This window comes from Lagopus muta, chromosome 24 (genome assembly GCF_023343835.1).
Source record: "Lagopus muta isolate bLagMut1 chromosome 24, bLagMut1 primary, whole genome shotgun sequence".
NCBI classification, from domain to species: domain Eukaryota; kingdom Metazoa; phylum Chordata; class Aves; order Galliformes; family Phasianidae; genus Lagopus; species Lagopus muta.
Window position 1 is genome coordinate 5,274,585 of NC_064456.1, and position 13,735 is coordinate 5,288,319.

The 13,735-nt window shown below is 50.6% G+C and overlaps 1 protein-coding gene across 1 annotated transcript; it reads right to left on the minus strand.

Annotated features, from left to right (window-relative positions):
- Window positions 1–218: 218 nt before the first annotated feature.
- On the minus strand, window positions 219–4,362 carry LOC125684266 (uncharacterized). The gene is made up of 8 exons (XM_048926290.1): window positions 4,254–4,362; window positions 4,036–4,097; window positions 3,458–3,644; window positions 3,004–3,260; window positions 2,724–2,809; window positions 2,110–2,234; window positions 1,481–1,592; window positions 219–1,167 (listed from the first exon to the last, which is right to left on the minus strand). The coding sequence occupies exons 1-8, from the start codon at window positions 4,360–4,362 to the stop codon at window positions 561–563; spliced, it is 1,545 nt and encodes a 514-aa protein (XP_048782247.1). The 3' UTR covers window positions 219–560.
- Window positions 4,363–13,735: the final 9,373 nt, after the last annotated feature.

Below are 13,735 nucleotides of genomic sequence, written 5' to 3' on the forward strand. Positions count from 1 at the left end.
ATGTTTGGTGGCCCTGCTAGGCAGGGGGGTTGGAACTACATGATCCTTGGGGTCCCTTCCAACCCGGGTGATTCTGTGATTCTATGGTAGGAGACTCTACAGATCAGAATGGGGGAATTGGAGCTTTCTCCCTCCACCGGCATAAAAAGTGCTGGCATAAAAAGACGCAATGACACTGTCACAGGCATTCTGGAGATGTTTAAAGGATGAGGCTTTATTGATGGTTTTGCCCCTCTACACTTCACTCTAGATCTCCTTGTTTGGCCTGAAGAAGGGAAGGCTGCGCGGTGACTTCATTGCAGCCTTCCAGTCCACGAAGGGAGCCTCCAAACAGGAGGGGAGACAACTCTTTGATGGTGTAGCTAAGGTCAGGCCAAGGGGAAGTGGTGTTGAGTTGAAGATGGGATGTCAGGTTGGATTGTTCTTTACAGAGAGTGGTGAGATGGTGGAACCGGGTGCCCAGAGAGGCTGTGGATGCCCCGTCCCTGGAGGTGTTCAAGGCCAGGTTGGATGGGGCCCTGGGCAGCCTGGTTTACTATGAGCGGTGATGCCGATGGGATTCATGCCTCTGTCTTGCAGCCTCCAGTCCGTCTGTTGTGTGCAACCCCAGGCCTGAACCAGTGTGGGTAGGGTGTGTCCTTCCTGCGGCGTGGGGCTTGGGTGCTCGGAGGCTGACACTCAGGAGACCCCGTTTCTTCTTTGATGGGTGGCAGCAATCCAGGTCGCTTGACGGCAGACTCCTCAGGCAGGCTGGACTCACCACGCAGTGGTGATGGTGCCATCTGCTTCAGTGCTTTCTGCACTCGCATGATCTTCCTTGCCCTCTTCCTGAAGTGTTTCACAGAGTCGCATGCCAGAGGGAGCCTGGATGGTCTGCCTTGAGGCTGCGCAGACTCAGCCCTTGAGGAAGCTTGGGAACCTCTTCTGGAAGGCGGTCTTGGCCTCAAGGACATGTGATGGGGTGAGGCCTTGGCTGCCTGCAGTAATCGCGCCGCACCCTCATGCTGGTCTTTTTCAGCCCCCTGTTGCTTATCAAGGAACCTGACATGTTTGGTTCCCGGTGCTCGGCACAGGTCTTGTTGGCTTGATGTCCCTGCCTCCCCCTGCAGCTGGCAGGTCACCGGCTGCTCTTGGGCTTCAGGCACTGTCCGGATCGCTGGCAGCAGACTGAAAGGACAGAGCGGGAGGGGTCCGCGTGAGTGGCTGATGGCTTTGGGGCTGCATGCTGCAAGCCTGAGCCAGGAGCCTTGGCTGCAACGCAGCCCTGCCCACAGACTGCTCACCGGCTGCCCCGTGGCTCCTGAGATGCGCAGAGGGGCAGCCCTGTGAGCTGGGGGGCTCCTGGCGTCCCCATCCCAGCACGGCGGGTGCCGCGTTCAGCACTGTTGGGCGGCCACAAACAGGGACCCTTTGGGGCTAGGGAATGGGCTCTCGTTGGGTCACCCCCGTGCACATGGCAGCCCGGGGCCCTCAGCCTCACCTGAACCTGGAGCTCTCCTTCCGCAGTAAGCTCCTGATCCGTCTGAATTCTCCTCCATCAACGCTGTCTGAGCTCAACCGTTTGATGAAGGTTGGACGGCCAGCAAATCTCACTGCAGTGGGGAAGGCAGAGGAGATTCACCGTCAACCCTTTGGCGCACTCACCAGGGGCGCTCAGGCCTGTTCCCAGAACAGCCGAGAGGGCCGCTCTGCTCCCCCCGCTGCTGCCATCTGTACCGCCCTCGGACCCTCCCTGACAGCATCCCTGGCCCCACTCCTCCTCTCTGCAATTCAGCTCTGTTTTGGGACTGCATTAGTGGCACTGGCTTTGGGAAAGAGGAGCTGGGTGGTGATGATGAGGTGGCAGGGTGACTTTTGGGGACCGTATCCTTGCACTGGGGGAGGGCAGGGCCTAAGATCCGCACATCCTCCTGACAAAGCCAGGGATGAGGGCACGTCACACCCAGCACCTTAGTTAGGGAGAGGCCAACAATTCCTCATGGGAAGAGGCCGTGCTGAGCTGGTGTGAAGCTCTGACACAAGTCAGAGACCGTGGCTGATGGTCAGCAGGGGATTTCCCATCTCAAGTATGTTGCCCGTGCCACGGGAAGGAACTGGCAGCTGCTTTACCTTTCTTGCCCTGGTCCAGAGGTGGCAAAGTGCCTTCTTTCTTTGATGTCTCCTGACCAGAGAGGCTTCCTGAGGACTTGCGGTGTATTGCGGGTGGTGGTTTGGGTACAAACTCCATTTGAAACCTGCACAACAGGAGAAGACAGCGAGCGGTGTGACGCAGTGCTCCAGCAATCCTTGCTGCTCTATCTGACTGTCTGCTCACAGGCACATTTTCATGCTGCATTAAGCACACTACTTTCTAAAGCCTTTTGCAGGGTCAGTCGGGATAGGTGAAGGGGAAACAGTTTAGATTGTATATAAGGAAGAGGTTTTTGACAGAAGGGTGGCGAGGCACCGGAGCATCTTGCCCAGAGAGGTGGTGGGTGCCCGGACGGGCTTTCAAGGTGGGGCTGGACCAGGCTCAGAGCAACCTCCTCTGGGGGTAGGTGTCCCTGTTCCCTGCGGGGGAGTGGGACGAGGTGCCCTTTTGGGGTTCCTTCCAGCTCAAATCATTCTGTGATTCCATGACACACGCTCACGGGCAGGACAGTCACAGGCACAAGGAACAAGCGCTACGGAATGACAGCTGAGCAGCTGCATCAAGCAGCAGCTACAGTCACCAACATACTCACATGGGAAAGACGACAATGCAGCCAGAGAGCGCCAGGGAGGCCACCGGTGCCGCCCGGGACACCACCACGTCCAGCAGCCAGGGGGCCTGCAGGGGAGAAATGGGGAGGATGTGGGACATCGTCACGGCTGAGGCACAGGGGGCACGAGGAGCCCAAGGCAGGGAGAGCTGGCAGCAGCACAGCACTCGCACGGCCCGAGCAGCCAGCAGCTCCTGGTGGGCCACAGCGGGCACAGCAAGGGTCATGGCAGTGCCGGGGCCACGGAGAAACTGTAGCTCACCTTGAAAGCAGCTCTTCCGAATTTCTCTTTCCCTGACAGCTTCTCCAGGAAGTCAAAGAAGTATTTCATTTGGAAGGTCAGTCCGTCAATGAGGAGCACGCCGATGTCCTTTAGGACAATGGCAACGTTCTCCCCATTCTGCAGGCAGCCGGTGACCAGGGACATGGTGCTTTGGATGCCTGTCCTGAGTGCCTCCCAGTTCAGAGAGGCAGCTGCGGCCGCCTTGCTGTATTTCATGGGCTCCACCTTCCTGAGGACTGAAAAATGCAAGGGACAGAATTGATAAGGTTGGTTTTCCACAGGTGCTTCCCTAGAAGTGCTTCTGGTGGACATCAGCCAGAACGGCCCCATGTTTGGACGGGCTCCTCAGAGGGGGAGGTTTGCTTTTGAGAATGGAGGCAGTGGCCGTTTGCCCTGTCCACGAAGCCAGCAAAAGTTGAATCCCCCCTCCTACCTGGCAGGGACTCCTTGTGGGGCTTGAGGTGGTGCGTGGCTGTGAGGTTTGAAGCCAGGTTAAACACGGGCCACTGCAGAGTCACGGTCCCATCCTCAGTCCGGACCTCTTTGGTGACGGTGTCAAAGGTGCCGAAGGTGGGAATCCAGACCCCCTGCAAGTGGAAGAGAAAGGAAGGGCGGAAGGGTTATGGGACAGCCGGAGGAAGAGCCGGAGAGGGTCCGATGTAGGGACAGAGCTCGGGAGCCCTCTCCCGCTGTTCAGAGGCATGAGCCAGGGCATCGGGCATGGCTTTGGGAAGGGGCTGCATGGTCCTCTCCTTCCCCTCACCCTCCCAGATGCAGCCCAGCAGGCTGCAGGGCATAAGCAGCCCCAAGGGATCCAGAGGCTTCCAGAGAGCGGGATCAGCCCTGAGATCCGGCAGGGCCCAGCACAAGTGATCGTGCATTTGCAGGAAGCCCGTGGGATGCCCAGGAGAGAAACGTGGGGGGAGTCTCCTGCTTTCTGCGGAGGGGAAGGCTCAGAGGAAGTCCAGGCTGAGCCGCACAGGGAGAGGAGGAACCCGACGGCCAACACACCTTCTGCACCAGGAGCTGCTCCCGTACGTAGGCGGCCACCGCTTCCCAGACGGCAACTCGCTCTGGAGGGCAAAGGAAAAGCAGGTCACACTCTGCATCTGCCGCTTCCTGGCACCGCCACCGCTGCCAGGCAGGAGCGAGGCGGCAGATGGAAAGGGTCGCCTCCGTGCCAGGGGTGGCTGCAGCACCGCTCCTGTGCCGGCCGTGGCCCCGCGTACCTTTGGTGTCGCTGCATGTCGGACTGCAGGCGCGCCCCGCTACGGGGCCGACCTCGCTCCTCCCGTTCCGCCTGGTGCTGGCGGGTCGCTCCTTGTTGGCGCCAGCCATGCCGGAGCTCATCCTTCAGATGCGTCTGCTCTCTGCCAGATGCTCCTTCAGGATGCGGGACCCACCGCCACGCTCCGCCTTTTATACCCCTCCGGGTGCCCGTGTCACAAACGTCGCCACGGCGACGCAATGACAGCGTGGCCGCTGCTGGCCGCTGCCCATTGTGATGCTGGCACCGGCAGCGGCTGCCCGGCCCGGCTGGGAGTGCTGACCCCTCTCTGCTTTCTCTCTTCTCTCCTTTGCTCTCAGTGTGCTAGGACTCGCTCTCCTTCAGCGGCCGTTGCCTGCATTGATCTTCAAGCAGGCGATACGGAAACGAGCACTGCTCCAAAGTGCTCTGCCCGGAACGTTGATGACCTGTTGTCAGGAAGTTGCTCAGTTTTGCATGTTGTAGAAACAGAATTGCTGAATTATGGGACTAAGTCTTTCCTGCAAACCTGCAAGAGCTGTTAAATGTTCCAAGCAATGTGGGAATAGTGTTAGGGATTGGAATCATAGAATCATAGAATCACAAGGTTGGAAACGACCTGCAAGATCATCTAGTCCAACCACCGTCCCATTCCCAGTACCACAAACATAGCAAACACCTTGTAGGGTTGTTCTGTTAGGATAAGCAACTGCCTGCAAAAGAAAACAGATTGAACAAGCATCAAAGAAGCCAGGGCCTCTACACAAGGCCGGACTGTGTGACTCTGTGAGAAGGTTGGGGTGTGACAGGCAGGCATGGAGATGCTCCCCTCTGTCCTCCTTCCGAGCTTATCTCTATGCAAGGGAGGCCAGGCAGATACCCAGAAACAAGGACCAAGTGTGGAGTGAGGGTCAGAAGTTCATTAATTAATTGGAAGTTTGCGCTTAGCCAGCAGAGATCTCTGTTTGTCCCGTGTTTGACCTCACGGTCTATTGCTGATGGGAAGAGAGCAGACATTTAGGGGGCCTGGAAAATCCTGTGGTGATCACCATCAGAGAAGAGATTTTAAAAAAAGAGTTATCATAACCTAGTATGGATCATTCAGTGCAGAGACTGAGGGACATCATGGCTGATCTGTACAGGGACAGCGTGGGGGGTACCTGGCAGTGTGCCAGCTGCCATCATCCACAACAGCCAGACTTCTGAGGTCACCTGCCCAAACATTCTTTTTGCTCAGCACTTTATTTCTGCAAGAGAGATTTGATCACGGCACGTGCATCAGTCTTCAAACACCCCATCCTAGGAGCAAGGAGCAAGGAGTGGCACTAATACTTACGGTGAGGCACGGGAACAGGTAGCCCAGAGCATCTGCACGCGTCCCATCCCTGGAAATGCTCAAGACAAGCTCAGATGGGGCACTGAGCATCCTGATGTACTGAGTGGGGTTGGAACTGGATGGATTTCAAGTCCCATAGCTGGCATAGTTCATGTTTTTTATGTTTACAATACGTATTTATGTCTACAGACACATTTTTACAATTATTTTTCCATGCAAGGTGCCACGTGGAACATTCCCAGAAATCAAGCACACCTGCTCAAGCAGGTTTCTCTATTTTATATACATGCAGCACTACATACACGCTCAGCCAGTAAATACAGAAGAAACATCTTCTGCCTACAGACTCACAGGGAGCAAGCACAATACTCTGTCCCCTTTTAGTTGCTTTCCCAGCCATTTCTGCTGGTGTGGGTTGCGTGCTAATCTCACATGACCCTCAGTGGTCATTTGGGGTGTGCTCCCCTCTCTCATTTTAGCCTTCTTTGGTCAAGAGTCATGTAAGGACACTGTTGTTCCCATTGTGCACTATTTTTTCCCAGTTCTGAGAGCCAAAGGGGGCATATTCTGGGTTAGTCGCAGTCCTGCTGACATGCCGTGTTCCTCTTCAGGGAACATTAATTATCCAAATACCCAGCAACAGGGGAGAAGGCGATCTTCTGTTTCCAGCAGTGCAGCAAGCAACACAGTCGGAACTGCTCTTTTTCCCTTTTGCTTGATTTATCATTTGTGACTCCTTTGCATATCATATTGTCTTACATTATCACAGAATCACAGAATCGTAGGGGTTGGAAGGGACTTCCAGAGATCATCGAGTCCAACCCCCTGCCAAAGCAGGTTCCCTACAGCAGGTCGCACAGGTCGGCATCCAGGCAGGTCTTGGACATCTCCAGAGAAGGAGACTCCACCACCTCCCTGGGCAGCCTGTTCCAGTGCTCCGTCACCTCACTGTACAGAAGTTCCTTCGCACATTGGTGCAGAACTTCCTATGCTGCAGTTTCCAGCTGTTTCCCCTTGTCCTGTCTCCACTCACCACTGAAAAGAGTCCAGCCCGCCATTCTGCCCCCCACACCGTAGATATTTATAGACCTGGATCAGGTCCCCTCTCAGTCTCCTTTTCTCCAGGCTGAACAGACCCAGTTCACTCAGCCTTTCCTCATAGCAGAGATGCTCCAGGCCCTTCACCATCTTTGTGGCCCTCCGCTGGACTCTTTCCAAGAGATCCCTGTCTGTTTTGTACTGGGGATCCCAGAACTGGACGCAGTACTCCAGATGAGGCCTCAGCAGGGCAGAGCAGAGGGGGAGGATCACCTCCCTTGACCTGCTGGCCACGCTCTTTTTAATGCACCCTAGGATGCCATTGGCCCTCTTGGCCACAAGGGCACACTGCTGGCTCATGGCCAACCTGTCGTCCACCAGGACACCCAGGTCCCTCTCCGCAGAGCTCCTCTCCAGCAGCTCATCGCCCAACCTGTACTGGTGCATGCAATTATTCCTCCCCAGATGCAAGACTCTACACTTGCTTCTGTTAAACCTCATCCGGTTTCTTACTGCCCAGCTCTCAGCCTGTCCAGGTCTCGCTGAATGGCAGCACGGCCTTCAGGCTGTCAGCCAATCCTCCCAACTTTGTATCAGCAAACTTGCTGAGGGTGGCCACCATCCCCTCATCAAGGTCATTGATGAAGATGTTGAACAAGAGCGGACCCAGCACCGACCCCTGGGGGACACCACTGGTTACAGGCCTCCAGCCAGACTCTGCACCGCCAACGACGACCCTCTGCGCTCTGCCAGTCAGCCAGTTCTCAACCCACCTCACTGTCCACTCATCTATCCCACAGTTCCTCAGCTTTGTTATAAGGATGTCATGGGAGACAGTATCAAATGCCTTTCTAAAATCAAGGTAGACTACATCTACCGCTCTCCCCCCATCCACCCAGCATGTGGGCCACCAGGTTGGTCAAGCATGACCTCGCCTTGGTGAACCCGTGCTGACTACTCCTGATAACCTTTTCTCCCAGTTGTCTGGAGATGGCGTCCAGCACAAGCTGTTCCATCACCTTTCCAGGGACAGAGGTCAGCTACTCAGGTCTTCCTTCTTGCCCTTTTTGAAGACCGGAGTGACATTGGCTATCCTCCAGTCTTCAGGGACCTCCCCCATTATCCAAGACCTCTCAAAGATGATGGAGAGAGGTTCAGCAATGACCTCCGCCTGCTCCCTCAGCACACGTGGATGCACCCCATCAGGTCCCATGGACTTGTGGATCTTAGTGCTGCCTAGGCACTCACGCACCACCTCTTCCCTGACTAAAGGGATGTCTCCCATTCCCCAGACCCTCTCACTAACCTCCAGGGTGTGGGAAACCTAAGGGAGAGCCTTTTCACTGAAGACGGAAGTAAAGAAGGCATTCAGTATCTCTGCCTTCTCAGCATCCCCCGTTACCAGAACACCCCCTTCACTTAGTAAGGGGCCCACATTCTCTCTAGTTTTCCTTTTGCTGTTAACATACTTGAAGAAGCCTTTTTTATTATCCTTTATCCCCTTCGCCAGATTTAATTCCAGCCGGGCTTTAGCCTTCCTCATTGCATCCCTGAAGGCCCTGACAACATTCCTGTATTCTTCCCAAGTAGTCAGACCCTTTTTCCACATTTCGTGGACCTTCTTCTTTCCTTTGAGTTTGTGCACGAGCTCCTTGTTCATCCACACAGGTCTCCTGCCACCCTTTCCCGATTTCTTCCTCACAGGGACGCACCGATCCTGAGCTTGGAAGAAGAGCTGTTTAAATGCTGACCAGCTCTCACAGGCCCCCTTACCTTCTAACACCCTAGCCCATGGGATAGCTCCCATAGTCCAAGTAGGTCCTGGAAGAGATCAAAGTTGGCTCTCCTAAAGTCCAGGGTAGCAATCCCACTTTTTGCTTTGCTTCTTCCACTCAGGATCTTCAACTCCACCATCTCATGATCACTACAACCCAAGCTGCCCCCAGCCTTTACTTCCTTAACAAGTCCTTCCTTGTTGGTGAGAATTAGGTCCAGTAACACCCCTCCTTGCATCAGTTTCTCCACCACCTGCATCAGAAAGTTGTCTTCAATGCACTGCAGGAACCGTCTGGACCGTGCGTGCCTGGCCATGTTGGTCATCCAGCAAACATCTGGATAATTGAAGTCCCCCATAAGCACCAGCACCTGGGAACGTGACACTACATCCAGTTTCTTATGGAAGGCCTCATCAACCTCCTCCTCCTGATCAGGGGGTCTGTAGTACACACCCACAACAGTGTCACCCTTACCAGCCTGCCCCTCGATTCTCACCCACAAGCTCTCCACTGCGACATCACTCTCCCCCAAGTGGAGTTCAATACATTCTATTACCAACTGTAGTAAATTAGCTATCCCTCCTTATCTTGGTTGCATCCTTTGTACTTCTTCCCCCCCTGGAAGAGGGAGAAAATGGGGGGAGTGAGCCCTGTTGCTTGTGATAGAACCAACTAAAGCACGACACCTAACAACAACAACGTGTTCTTTCTCATACCTGGAGTGAGTGCCTCAGGGCAGAGATCCAGCCAGCTTCCTGCTGCCTAAACAAAAAAAAGACAGTTCCCAAGGAAATTGCTGCTTGTCCCAGAGCTAGTGCCAGTGGTTCCCAGCAGTGGGGCTGGGCTGTTGACGGAGACCAGCTCAAGACGCCTGGGACAGACGGGCTTAAGGCTCTGGTGGCACAAAAGCAAAGTTTATTGTTGTTACAGGGTTTTTATATCTTTTAGCTACAGGAGTATACAATACTTAAATCAGATAACATTCATGTGGCTGACAGCAGTACATCATTACTTAATTAGCTCTTTGTGGATTATGGTCAGTACAGTGATCAAAAGGCGTTCTCTCCACAGAACATGTTCTGCTCTTGGTCACAGAACAAAGAAGCTGTAGCTTATGCTTGCCAGTCTCACATGACAGTCCTTCCCTTTCAGGAGGGGCCGCATGTTTCCTGTTTGACCCTTTCAGGCCAGCCAGGTCTGTTTTGCTTAACAGCCTTCCTCATTCCACCCTTTTCTATTTTATTAGACCAGGGGTGGTGGTGGTTTGTTTTTTGTGTTTTCCATTTCCAATTTTTTAAGATTTATACGCAAATTTTGGAATTTATTTGTTATCATTTTCATCAAGCATGGACAAGCAAGAATTCCTATTATTATCATTATGGCAATGACTATCAGCCCATAAATTCATTTCTAAATGATTTGAAGGACGGAAATGCAGATTTTAGAGCGCTTATAAATGTAGTAGTTTGAGTTGCTACTGAAAGATCTATATGGTGCGATTGTATCATATCGTGAATGTGCTGTCTCAATTCCCTAAGATCTAATGATGTGTTTGCATTATTCCATATGCCTTGAAGATGATCTTGTATTTTGTTCCAAGAGAATTTGGTATTATTGTATTCAACAGGAGTCACACAGATAGCTCGGTATTCTGCATGACACAAGAGAGATTCACGAGTAGCTATAATTTGTAACTGTCTTCCCAGGATGTCTACTGTATCCTTTAAGGAATTGAGACGCAGTTCAATCTTTTCATCCCATGTAGCTTGATTTTGTAACGCTTTAGATACATTAATTGATAATTCATTAACATAAGCTGCTGTCTGAATACTAGTTGTTAAAGAAATAGAAGCTACTGTAGTTACTGCTATGGCAGCAATGAGCGCAGCTATTCCGGCTATTACTAATCCGACCATTCGCTTAGATCTCTCTATTAATTGCAAAGAAGATTTTGAAGAATTTCCATTCCCTTGTCAGCATACCAATAATGTGTCAAATTTACAGGAAGATAGACGTAATCAGGTTGCTTTACTAACAAGAAGGAACTGCTGCTACTATTAAGACAATTAGAGATTACACAATCGGTACAACTCACTATGCTATTCACAATATTCAGTGGTCCGCTTAAAAAGGCATAAGGTTCTGGAACACAAGCTCGCATATAAAACTCAGTTGTATAACTCTCTGCAGTCATTGCCCATTTATTATTTATTTGAATCCAAGTCAAGTTTAATCGTTTTGCTTTGATTTTTTCCATGGCTGCGACTGCTTTCCATAAATTAGAATAGAACGTATGATTGTTTTTTGTCCAAATTCCTGAGACCAAATTAATTGGTCGCCCTTGATTTCCTATCATATTCCAATCACAGACAGTGGAATCAATGCACACCGTTTCGTTAGCTCGACATGCTCTCCATAAAGGTGCAAATTCTGTTTTTGGAGTGATTGTGCTTTGACATAAAGGAAAATTTAAGGGAGGTGTTCCAGAACCTCTTGTCCCATTAGCTAAATCTATATAGAGAAAATTCAGAGCCCAATGAATTCCTGTTGAAACATTGGTAACCCAATCTTGCTGCACTACCACTTTCTCACACAGGGATTGTGTTTGATTCATCTGAAAACATATAGGCATACCATCAACCTTTCCAGAATAATTAAAACACGCAGAGAACTCTATTATGTGTCCATCTGAATATTGCCCCATAAACATTGTTTGATTGTTGTAAACCGGAATGTCCACGGGTTCATCCCATGTTACTGGATGAATGATAGGAGGATTGGGTACAAATGCCCAATATGTTTCTGCATTACAGCCATGATGTAGGATCCACAAGGTACTAAGGATTAAGGCCACGAGTCGTATTCTCTCTTGCATCTTTCTTTCCCATGTCTGGGTTAGAGTCAGTCTCTGCATCTTCCTCCGCAGTTTTCCCATCTTCGTTTTTGGGCATGATGGACGTATCTCTCCGGTATCCACCATGGTAAGGTTTCGTCTGTAGGGAAAACACAAACATATCCTCTGCCCCAAATTAGTACAGGATCAGGACCATAAATTTTACCGTCCATTGGATTTCTCCAATATGCTATTGGTTTATCTCTTTTTATTACTCCAATGTCTATCCACAGCCAATTTTCTGTCATCATCCAATGTCAAAAAATTTAAAACAAATAATGCATGTGATAACATAGAGGACGGAGTATCTTTAATTCCCCATGTCCCCCTTTTTATTTTCTTTAGTTGAGTTTTCAATAAATGATTAAATTTTTCTACTATACCTTGGCCTTCTGGATTATATGGAATTCCAGTTTTATGGTGAATTTTAAAATGTCGACAAAAGGTTGCAAAACCGCTACTTACATAAGCTGGCCCGTTATCAGTTTTTAATGATTTCGGTGTTCCCATAACGCTAAAACAATGCAAAAGATGGTTGCATACATGAGAGAGTTTTTCACCAGACAAGGCTGAGGCTACTGCAAAGTGAGAGAAAGTGTCAATTGTTACATGGACATAAGAAGATTTTCCAAAAGAAGGTACATGCGTGATATCCATCAGCCATAAATCATTAGGCATTAATCCTCTGGGGTTCACTCCAAAATGAGGAACTGGTAATAAAGCGGCACAAGAAGAACCGTTCCACATATTCAGAAGTCCAAAGCAAATATTCACCTCCACTTAACACAGCCTTCACCAAACTTTTCCAGTCAGAAGGAGGAAGAATATTAGCAGCTTTAAGCTCTTTCAGTTGTTTAAAAGGAATAGGCTCATAATCATTCAGAATGCCACCGTTTGCAAGTTGACGCTGTATGACAGCGAAAACTTGAGACGGGAAAAGTTGCCCAGAAAATTCATCAATTGTTTCCCCAGCTTTCCTTGCTTCTTTGAGCGCTAATTGCATAGGGGATTGTTGCATAAGCAGAGCATCTACTCCAGGCGGGGGAGGCATTCGCCCTGCTCGAAAGGCAGGTGAAACAGCAAGGGGATCTGATCTAACCTGATTGACTATCTGCTGTGTCTGCACAGCGGCATTAGCAACCTGTAACGCTGGGAATACAGCTGCTAAGTCCTTATGGTGATATTCAGCAGCCTCTTTTTCTAACTCTCCCCAATCATCAGGGAGTAAAATATCCTTTGTTATGTTAGTGCCAGGAGGTTTACAAGGCGGCAAGTCGTTTGCTAATTTACAAATCAAAGGTTGCTCATACTGGGGAGGGGAGGGTGGGGGTGCCGATGGCATAGACGAAGGGATATGATCAAGAGATTTTGATCGCGACAAGGCAGGATTTAACTTTTCTGTTGAGCGAGTGGTCCGCTGCCACTTCTCATCTCCCGTGTCTCCTCTGAGACATTCTTTTATTAGAGTCCAAAGCGTAAAGGTATCAGTAGGTACCTTCTCAGGACCATGCCACAGCATAATAGCCCTGGAGTCTTTCACCCACTTTATTCCAAGTTTCAATATTAATAGTTCCAACCCTGGGAAACCAGGGGCATACTTCCTCTATAAAATCTAAAAAACTACTAATCTGACTCCAAGTTACTTTTATTCCTCGGGCAACTAATAATGATTTCAGCATTGCAGAAAAATGCCTCGTTCTGTACTTGCAGCTTGTCCCATTTTATTTAACAATCTGTCCAATTCCCTAGTCCTTACCTCCCTATTTCAACTTACCAACCGCGGCTCGTGGGAGGGAAGCGACGCCTTTGTCATTTGGAGGGACCGAAGATTCCCGGGTTTTCGGCACCAAATGACGGAGACCAGCTCAAGACGCCTGGGACAGACGGGCTTAAGGCTCTGGTGGCGCAAAAAGCAAAGTTTATTGTTGTTACAGGGTTTTATATCTTTTAGCTACAGGAGTATACAATACTTAAATCAGATAACATTCATGTGGCTGACAGCAATACATCATTACTTAATTAGATCTTTGTGGATTATGGGTCTGTACAGTGATCAAAAGGCGTTCTCTCCACAGAACATGTTCTGCTCTTGGTCACGGAACAAAGAAGCTGTAGCTTATGCTTGCCAGTCTTACATGACAGTCCTTCCCTTTCAGGAGGGGCCGCATGTTCCCTGTTTGACCCTTTCAGGCCAGCCAGGTCTGTTTTGCTTAACAGTCTTCCTCAGGCTGTCCCTGCAGAGGCGAATGCACACAGAGCTACCCTGCTGCAGGGAGCTTCCACAGGGTTGGGATCCAAAAATTGCCCCTTAAGCAGTGGTGTGCGCACCTCCTACATGCCTCCCACGTCATAGAATCATAGAATCATAGAATCACCAAGGTTGGAATAGACCTAAAAGCTCATCCAGTCCAACCGTTCACCTA

Bases quoted from the DNA above. Each gene is read 5' to 3' on its own strand.
- LOC125684266 (XM_048926290.1), bottom strand. From the start codon at position 4,362: ATGGCTGGCGCCAACAAGGAGCGACCCGCCAGCACCAGGCGGAACGGG. The intron at 2,235-2,723 runs GTGAGTATGTTG...CCTGTTGTGCAG, and splicing joins TGCATTGTCGTCTTTCCCAT to GTTTCAAATGGAGTTTGTAC. The intron at 1,593-2,109 runs GTAAAGCAGCTG...TCCCCACTGCAG, and splicing joins TCTGGACCAGGGCAAGAAAG to TGAGATTTGCTGGCCGTCCA.